Source organism: Chinchilla lanigera, unplaced genomic scaffold (genome assembly GCF_000276665.1).
Source record: "Chinchilla lanigera isolate Chin_1 unplaced genomic scaffold, ChiLan1.0 scaffold00005, whole genome shotgun sequence".
Classification (NCBI taxonomy): domain Eukaryota; kingdom Metazoa; phylum Chordata; class Mammalia; order Rodentia; family Chinchillidae; genus Chinchilla; species Chinchilla lanigera.
Window position 1 is genome coordinate 13,766,143 of NW_004955406.1, and position 10,566 is coordinate 13,776,708.

Sequence of the window (10,566 nt, forward strand, 5' to 3'; positions counted from 1 at the left end):
GGGAGTGAGTCGCCGGTCCGAAGACCGGTGCTCCCCACCCGAGGCTCCCCGTGCGCTGGGGGCCCACCCTCCGGGAGCCTCTCCAAACTTCTTAAAACCTGTTCTGAACATATCTCATTGGCCCTTATTCCTCTTATCTTTTTTTTAAAGGAAATTTTGTTTTTATTTTTTCGTAAAATAATAAAGAATGAACCTCGGCTGGGGATTCAGCTCAGTGGCACAGCGCCTACCTGGCAAGCACAAGGTTGCGAGTTTGATTCTCGGTACCGGAAAAAACAACAACAACAAAAAAAAAGAATGAACCTCAAGGAAGAAGAAATAACATAGGAAACAAATTTTTAAAATAAAGAGAGTCAAGGCCAGGCATGGTGGCAGATACCTAAAATCCTAGCACGGGAGGCCGAGGCAGGAAGATTACCATGAATTTGAGGCCAGCCTAGTCTACGTAGTGAATTCAGGGAGACCCTGTCTAAATAAATAAATAAATAAATATCATTATTTTTTTAAATAAAAGGAAAATTGCAGTGAAAAAGAAGCATTCATAATTCTTGAAGATCAAAAAGTGGCTGTCAAAAATTTTCAAAAGGTTTAGCAAGTGAACTAAACAACAGAATGATCAAAACCAAAAACTAAATTTGTAACATGGAAAATCAAGTTGAGGGATTTGCATGACAGAGAGCAAGCAGTTGAAAGTTGTGAGAAACTGAAAGAGACTAAATCCAGAAATTCAAAAACCTGTTTAAACACAGGGAAAGAAATTAAAATGCAGTGGGAGAAACATGAGAATCATCAGGTCATAAGCCGCAAGTGCTATGTGGAATAAATTTTTTAAAAATCATACCTAGACATACCCTGATGAAATTTCAGAACTCCAAAGACACAAAGAAAAAAGCCTAAAGGCCTCCAAAGAGAGAAAAAAGCCAGAGCAAAAGTAAAATTGAACTTATATCAGAACCTCAGGGCAGTGTCTTCAAGTTCTGAGCAAAGGAAATGATGCTTGAGTCAAACTATTAGTTACGATAGCAAAATAAAAAATAATTTTGGACATATAAATGGAAAATATAAAAAATACAGGCATAATGCAACATAATAAAACAGAGAATAATAAAGAAAAAGCTCACACGAGACTCAAGAAAAAGTGGCTGAGGATAAAATCAGAAGAAAGAAAACACACTTAGGAAGAAATGCTTCTAATTGTTTCATTAGAATTTCTTTCAGTAGTAAGATTTTCCTGGCATAAATTGTATGTCATTTTATGAATTGGATCTAATTGATAGTTTGTATAAGTGAGTAACTTTTATATAATCATAAGAAAAAGATTTTTAAGTTTTCCATTTATAGACATTTATTGAAAAGGATGAAGACTTCATTATACTTACAAAACAGAACATCAATGTTATAAGTATTTTCTCTACAGAAAGAGTAGCTCCAACAATTTAAGATGCAGAGAAGAGAAGGTTAAAGAGGGATGTTCTGACCTCCTGATACTTTATGGTGGGTAGTGAATAAACACTGTTTAGAAATAATCAAAAGTTAAGTGCAGATGCTTATTGTTTACATTATTATGGCAAGATGTAGAGGAATTTAACACAAGAAAGGTTCCCAGGGGCTGTCTGAGTAGTGGTAGACTAGAGAACCAGGAGGGATACCATTTTTCCCCACAAGTAGTACTTTCTGTCACTGATAGAAGTCTGAATTTCACACAGGTTCATGGACTGGCGACTCATATGGAACAGCTCATTGAACTTCACTGTCTGTCTCTCTGCCAGTAGCTATTCCAGGACTACTACCTTCACCATGAAGTCCCATGAACTCCCAATTCAAACCTGGGCTTCTTCAGGATTTTTCACTTTTTTTTTTTAAGAGAGCAGTAAATGAGAAAAAAAAAAAAAAAAAAGAACAATAGCAGCATACCAGCATCACAAACATAAACCAAAGCAAGAACATTTAAAGTGATACGGGGTTTCAAGACAGAATAATACAAATTAACAGTGGTTGTTACATTACATACTGTTATCTTCAACTACATCGCTCAGATTACCAGATGTAAGAATGAAAGATTGTTCAAACCATTAAAGAGAATAAGAAAATAATTAATGAAGACACATCATAAAGAGGATAAAAGAGTTTGGCACTTCTTTCTACATCTTTTTCAGTACTGTCTGGAATCAATTTATAAACCACTTCTTCCAAGTTGTTTATCTGTACCATTCTAGGCGTAATTTCTCTCATGTCCTTCCAGACTGAACAGACCCTATGAACACAGAGCATAGCACCCTTCCCTGCCTAGTTAGTAAAACCAACAAAGAACAAGCAACGCAAATGACATCGGTAACCTTGACATCATGCACTTCAGTCACGCCCTGCCATTTTTTGGCGGCGCACACCACCCGTGCTATCAGAGTTAGGTGGTTCAACAATTAGCTTGAGTTTTCTAAATGCAACTTCTTCCTTCTGTAGATTAGCAAGACCCCCTTCACACATTCAGCTACTGAGGCCATCCGATGCACTTGCGCCTCCTTGAGTTCTCATGGCTAGTGTTTTCGCCATACTTCTCCTACGGAAGAGGTGCTTTCGCGTGATATGGGTCTTCCTTCGGAAAGGGCTCTACCTCTTTCTTCTTGGCCCCCTTTTTTGCCTCCTTTTGTAGGGCACTCCTTCTCTCCAACCACAGGGGTGCTGCTCGGACAGCCAAAAGGTTGAGAGGGGATACTTTACTTCTATTATTATGCTGTTTTTCAACTTGTAACATTATGAGGCATTTTTTTAAAAATTTTTGTTTTGCATTCAAAGACCTTACCCTGTGGGCTAGGAGATGCCACTGAATATTCTCCAACAGAAAATACATATGCAATGTAAAGTAGTTCTTTTAGGAACATTATTAAATTGCGAATGGACAGCCTGGGGTGAGGGAGCCCAGGCCGGAGGTGATTTGCTCCATCTCTGAGCTGCCGTTGGGTACTAACTGTGCTACATGGAACCGAGGAGTGTTTTGAATGACAGCAACAAAAAAACTGCTACTATTCACCCCTCCACGTACCATTTTTAGTTTTCATTGGCAAATCTTGGTTCTCTTTTCCACTCTTTCGCTCTACTTCCTGAGACCTGCCCTTTAGATGAACACTTGCTAAGTCTCCACTCTTGCATGAAGCCTTTTCCCAGTGCACTACCATTTGGAGCGAGTTTCATAGACTCCCTTCCTCTGCCTTCAGTAAATAAATCACTTATTTTCTGCTAGGAAGACAAGTGAGTTTGATAATAGTAGCTGAAATATATAAGTATCATGCGCTAACCGATTGCGCCGCTGGAGCTTCATTAGCTGAAATATAACGATGTGAGATTGTTCTCCTCTGCAACACCTTGTACTACATAATAAATCACTGGATCCTCCTCTATTATTGGAAATTGTCTGGTCAAATACATGTAGAGACAATCTTAACATAAATCACCTTTCATATACAACTAACAGCCCCCCCAAAAAAATGACCAGTGCTTGTTTCTTACCTGATACACTGATTCACGGCCAGAAATTTGTTTTACTAACACTTTGGCATCTTCTTGACTTTTGGCGTATCCTTTTGTAATAGTATACACCAAGCTGAGGTGCTTTTTGATCTGTACGTCTATCTTATTTATCAATACTGGTATTAATAACTGGAAAAATAGAAGGGCAGAAAACTTGTAAATGTCAGCAGAAAAAGCACCCTGCAAAGCAGAGGTTCTCAAAGTTTCTCCTCCCTACCAGCAACAGCTGCTCCCAGAAACTTGTTAGAAATGCCGATTCTGGGCTCCAACTCAGCCCTGCTGAATCAGGTGCTCTAAGGTGGGTCCCAGAATCCCGGGTTATAACAAAATCCTCCTGGGGCTAGGGATTTAGCTCAGCAGCAAAGCACCTGCATGGCAAGTGCAAGGTCATGAGTTCGATTCCTGGTACTGGAAGAAAAACAAAAAACAAACAAACAAAAAAAATCCTCCTGACACTTCTGTGCAAATTTGTTTGAGATTTACTCTTTAAAGAAATGAAAGCTTGATGAATAACTTTTTAAATTATTTTCTCTTTATTTTTTCCTTCAATCAGATCTCACTGGTACATTTTATATATACACAGTGATCACATTCATCATAAAGATGAACAAGTTTATGTGGAGACTCTAGCTCAGCTCTCTCTATCGTTCTCTGTACCCCCATCTTTCAGGAGACAAAAGGGGTGAACCCACAAGCTGATTTATAATTACCAACTGAATAAATCATCTCTCTGCACCTTACTCTCTTCACTTGTAAAATAAGGAATTTAGGATATATAAGGTCATTCTTAGCTCCAAATTTCTCTAATCCTAGGCTTAGAAAGGATAGTGTAGTGAGTGACCCAAGAGAATGAGATTTTAAATATAGACCTTTCTAGGTTTAAATACCAACTGCCCTATTCTCCAGCTCTGTGACCTTGAGCAAGTTACTTAGTGACTTTGAGGACTCTGTTTACTCATGCATAAGAAGAGACAGTGATATTAAGTACCAGAATTCCAGTGGACTTGCCTCAATGCACAGCCCAGGGGCTTCCCACAGAGTTCTGTCCCAGCCCTGGGAGAGAAAATGAGGAACTGGGAAACAAAGAGGAAAACAGGGAAAACAGGAAAATAGAATGGACAAAGTGAAGGAATTACAAGAGCAGAGAAAAGACTCTAAAAAGCTTCTATTTTGACGGTGAAATGCTGTGCAAAGGGAGAGCTCTTCACAGGATTCTTTCAAAGCTTGCCTCTGTGTTGTACTGACACCCCTGAGCTGTCCCTGAGAGCATCCCTACAGATCCTGATATTCTTTCAAGCTTTCTGACGCAGGTTTCTTTCCAAAGCTACCGCACACTGTGCTAAATCCAGCTACAAGGGCACCTAACTTTATGTAGTGGTGACATCTGCCTCACAGAGCTGTAAAAGTAGCTCAACTAGATAATGTATTTAAAATGCTTTATTCAATCCCTGGTGAATAGAAGTGCTCGACACAGAAGCTAACCATAATATTATTCCTTAAATATGAGCATGGTAAACGTGTGCATCAGCTGGTTCAGAACGCTTGCTGGCCACATCTAAATAGATTTGGCTTCCATTCTAATACACCTGCAAATCTTTACTCCATTTAAAACAGTTCTCACAAAGCATTGCTTCAAAATACTTGCCTTACATTTTTCTGCACATCTGTATGAAAACTGGGTACCTGAGGAAATTCTTTTTCATTTTAAGTCTTAACTGTACCTCCTTTTTTATTTTTTTTTAATTTTTATTTTTTTTTCCAGCACCAGAAATCAAACTCACGACCTCACACTTGCCAGGCAGACGCTGTGCCACTGAGCTAAATCCCCAGCCCCATACCTCCTTTTTTAAATTAATGTTTATTTGTACAATTTAGATATACATAATGATCACATTCATCATAGGGAATTTGTACCAGTACATGATATATTTTGATTCTTCTCTTTTTCCTATTCTCCTCCCCTTCTTTCAACCCTTCTTCCCTTCCCCATTTACAAAAGCTTTGCTTCCATTTTATCCTTCTCTTCTGTTATTTTTCTTTTCCCTTTATTCTTTTCCCCCTTCTCCCCTATCTAGAATCTTTCTCTTTTGAACATTTTCTTTCTTTTTCGCAATTTCCATTATATATTTTGGTCCTTATTTACACTTTCAGTTTCTCAGGCCAGAGAAATAATGATTTTTACACATGTGTGTTCAGTTTATTTCACTTAAGAGTATGATCTCAAGGTGCATCAATTTACCTAGAAATGTCTCAAGCTTACCCTTCTTTATGGCAGAGTAGTACTCCACTGTATATGTTAAAAACCATATCTTTATCCATTCATTGGTCTGGGTGTTTGAGCTGTTTCCAAGATTTAGCTATTACAAACTATACCACTATAAATATGAGTATACATATATAGCTGTGGTATGATGCTTTTAATTCTTTTGGGAAAATACCAAGGAGGGGAATAGCTGGGTTGAATGGGACCTCCAACCCTAATTTTTTGAGGAATCTCTATGCTGATTTCCATAGTGGTTGCACAAGTCTATACTCCCACCAACAGTGGAGAAGTGTTCCTTTTTCCCCACAGCCCCGCCAGCATTCATTATTGGTTGACTTCTTGGGAATAGCCATTCTTTCTGGAATGAGATACAATCTCAGTGTTGTTTTAATTTGTACCTCTCAAATGACCAGTGAGGTTGGATATTTTTTTCATATATTTATTTGATGCTTGTATTTTTTCATCTGAGAAGTGTGTCAGATGCCCACTCAGAAGCCCATGTTTGAATTGGGTCTTTAAGGGGGGAGGGGTCTGATTTTTTTTAGTTGTTTATATATTCTAGACAGTAGTCCTTTGTCTGAGGAACAGCTGGCAAAAGTTTTTTCCCACTCTGTTGGTTGTCTCTTCCCTTTGTTGGTTATTTCTCTTGCTGTGCAAAAACTTTTTAATAAGATGACATCCCAGTTGTTGATTCTGTATTTCCCATGTGACTGGGGTTTTGCCTATACCTATGTCTTCAAGAGTTCTACCTATTCTATCTTCCAGTAGGTTTGATGTTTCCGTTTTACTATTTAGATCTTTGATCCATTTTGATTTTAGTTTAGTGCATGGTGATAAACATGGGTCTAGTTTTAGTCTTTGACATACGGAAAGCCAGTTTTTGCAGCACTATTTACTAAAGAGGCTGTCTTTCTTCCAGTGAAAGCGTTTGGATCTTTTGTCAAAGATATAGTGGCTGATAATGTCTGGAATTGTTTCTGGATCTTCTAATCTATTCCATTGATCCTTGGGCCTGTTTTTCCCAGTAATATGCTGGTTTTTTTAGTCATGGTAGCTCTGTAGTATAATTTCAAGTCAGGGATTGTGATGCTCCCTGCCTTGCCTTCGGTGCCCAGAATCATTTTTGCTATTCTCAGTTTCCTCTGGTTCCAGATGAATTTTAAGAATGTTTTCTCTAGTTCTATGAGGTATGCAATTGGTATTTTGCTTTAGATTGCATTAAATCTGTATAATAACTTTGGGATTATGACCATTTTAACTATATTGGTTCTTCCTACCCAAGAGCAAGGGATATCTTTCCATTTTCTGATACACTCTTCGATCTGCTTTTCAGAGTACTGTAGTTTTCAAGGTGAAGATCTTTTACTTCTTTTGTTAAATTAATTCTTAAGTATTTCTTTTTTTATGCTATTGTGAAAGATATGGTTTTCCTAATTTCTCTTTTAGTGAGTTTTTTATTTGTGTACAGGAATGCTATTGATTTTTGTGTGTTGTATTTGTATCCAGCTATGCTATTGAATTTGGTTATTAAATCTACAAGTCTTCTGGTGGAGTTTTTGTCTTCTATGTAGAGTATCATGTCATCCAAAAATAATGATAATTTAATGTCTTCCTTTTCTATCTTTATTATTTTCTTTTGAGACAGGATCTCACTGTGTAATCCAGGCTGGCCTTAAATTCACTGGGTAGCCCAGGCTGGCCTTGAACTTGCAGCAATCCCCCTGACTCAGACTCTCCTGTCCTGGATTACAGGCATGCACCATCATGTCTTGCTATCTTTATTCTTTTTATTTCTTTCTCTTGTCTAAATTCTCAGCTAATGTCTCCAGAACTATATTGGATAAGAGTGGTGACACTGGACATCTTTACCTTCTTCCTGATTTTGGAGTGAAAGCTTTCAGTTTTTTACCACTTAGTATGATGTTGTTAGCCACACTTCTGATATCCAGAGTACTTTGTATTATGAGGAGTTATAATTTATATAAGCACTTAGCTCTAAACTTAGTTCAAAAGTCAAATCATAGAATCAAAATTACTCATGACAGCAGGTTTTGCCCTTCCCTACAACTCTGTAGAGCAATTCTTATAAACACTAAACTTTAGTAACATCAATATAGAATAAAGGAAAGAACAGAGGAGAATATCTAAAACACAAGCTGAGAATCCAAGTAATTCTGAATTTGAAATAACTATTTGGGGAAAATGATAACAAATTTCTCAGAGGATAGTCTCTAGGTAGAGGATTCTAATGTATGAATTTTTGCCACCAGAGTCTAGAGCAAGTTTTTTTTCAACACTAAGCCTCTATAATTCCATTTCATACTAATAATCCTTTTTGATGTGATAAATATCAAAAACAACTTGGAGTAGCCAGTGAAACCCTGATGGTTGCAGTTTAAATGCTTATACAATGCAGCTCCATGGGAAAGAGAGAAAGAAGTCATAAAAGTTGAGACTGAAAATACAAAAATCTACTTTCAGAATTCAAACATGACCCATGGAAAGGAGGAATAATCATTGTAAACCACAGTAAAAAGAAACTCCACAAGTAGCATGCCATGTGAGTATGAAGCTATGCAAGCTATGGAGAAAATATTTTTGTTTCACAGTTTGGACAATAAGGACAAGTACTGAAATTTGAAGACCACTCTGATTCTAGTGTCCTTTGTATTTTCATTCATCATTTAACAGCGACTTCTTAAGTACTTAACTGTATGCCCCAGGCCCCATCAATGACCAAAACAAGAAGGCACCCACCTCATGGAAAGCAAGTACAAATATAGAGTAAACATGTGACGAGTGCTTTGGGGAGGAAAAATAAAAGCTAAGCAGCTGGAGGGAAACTTGGTGGATGGGCTGCCATTTTTCATAGGATGCTTGGGGAAAATATCTGTAAAGGTCAGTGTAATGACTTAACGGAGGCGAGAGAACGAATCAAGCAGATACCCACTGAAAGAGAGTTCCAGAACAGAAAGCTCCTCCCCTCATTTTTCTCAACAAGGTTTCTTAAATCATTTAATAAATAAAATATGAAAAATATAGAGTCTTACCTTGCAAAGGGGGAGAAGCCTAACTATTCTGAAATATCCTAATGTCACTGTGAGCTGGATAAGAAACAAGTTGCCTGGTCTCAATATGACACAGTATATACAAAAGACGTCAAACAAGCCAACAAGCATGATAATAAAATCCAATACATTCCAATGCTGTTGAAAATATTTCTTTCTCAAAATTGTTATCTGTTTAGGAAACAAATAGAATACATGTCATGTCATAGCACTTATACACTGATGGAGGGGGAAAATCTAAGACTAACAGTTAAGTCCTCAACCACAGATGATTCGTACTCCAAAAGTTGTGCTTTAAATTATTCATTTGAAATTCCAAAATATTCTTTCTAATCTCCAATGTCAAATTTTTAATGTGACTCAAAATATATCATATATCATATATCGTATCACATATTTTGAGGCTGGAATGCCAAAACCAAGAGTTTAAAAAATCGCAATAAGCAGGTTCATTATAATGTCATTAATAATAAAGTAGGAAAACAGCAATGCAGACAAGCTATCTTTGAAGCATTCATGCTAAGTATTTCTCATATTATGACAAGAACCTAGCAAACCAATTTGATTTTTTCAGAAAGGTGTATTGAATAACCTGTGTCTATGCATCACAGGGCAGCATATATACACACTAAAAACAGGGCTGGTGACCACAGACCGCAATGGCACAAATCAGAGTATCATCAACATCCTCAGACTCTGCCCCTCCAGCTACAGTCTGTGTGCCTCCAGCCACACCAGCACCATAGAACTTTGTGGTCCTGGCCCGCTGCAGGAGGGAGCAGGGGCAGCGAAGAGGGAAGGGTGTATGCCACGGTTACTGGGACAGGGTTGGGCAGCAGTGGCATGAGGAACCGGGTTACCAGTTTGGTGGTGGTTGTTGCTGCGGTTGTTTTTTCATTTTTATTTTCATTAGTATAGGTCTGCAGTACATGATGGCTACATTCACAGGGCACAGTTGGTACCTGTGCATGACACATCTTATTTTTTCATCCTCTTCCTCTCCTTCCCCGCTCCTTCCATCTCTTGGCTACCTTTCTCATGTGTAAAATATCTACCTCCCGTTGCTTATTATCTGTCTTTTATCTTGCTCCTTAATTCTCATATAGGAGAAACCATGCAATATTTAAGCTTGTGTGTTGATTTATTTCACTTAACATTACGGTCTCAAGGTGCCTCCATTGTCCTACACAGGACTCCTACAACATCCTCCTTTATAGCAGAATAATATTCCATTGTATGTGAATAACACATTTTCTTTATCCATTCATCTGTTGATGGACAAATAAAACACTTCCAAAATTTAACTGTTATGAGTTGTGCTGCTACAAACATAGTAATGCGTGTATCACTGTAATATGATGTTTTCAACTCTTTCATGAAGACGCCGAGAAGGAGAATAGGTGGGTCCAATGAAATTTTTAATTTTTTTTGAGGAATCCCCATACTGATTTCTATAGTAGCTTTACTAGTTTACATTCCCATAAACAATGTAGAAGGATTCCTTTTTCCCCTGCAGCCTCACCAGCATTTGTTATTATTTGATTTCTTTTTTATTTTAGGTTATTAGTACATAATACCTACATCATCAGTACATAATGTTTAGTTATTTTTTTTTTTTTATTTTAAGGATAAAAGGAGGGAAACATTAACAGACATACAACATTTTACAACGTATCACAAGCACAATACAGACAATACAGAGTTACAAAC

General features: G+C 37.6%; 1 protein-coding gene across 2 annotated transcripts in view; it reads right to left on the bottom strand.

Moving 5' to 3' along the window:
- The window catches only part of Slc9c2 (solute carrier family 9, member C2 (putative)), a 104,869-nt gene that overhangs the window by 32,045 nt on the left and 62,258 nt on the right, over nucleotides 1-10,566 (bottom strand). For both annotated transcript variants that reach the window (XM_013520788.1, XM_013520790.1), the window contains exons 17-18: nucleotides 8,839-9,027; nucleotides 3,505-3,654 (exon numbers count right to left, since the gene is read on the bottom strand). In XM_013520788.1, coding sequence (XP_013376242.1) covers nucleotides 3,505-3,654; nucleotides 8,839-9,027 — 339 coding nt within the window. The remainder of the gene's footprint in view (nucleotides 1-3,504; nucleotides 3,655-8,838; nucleotides 9,028-10,566) is intronic.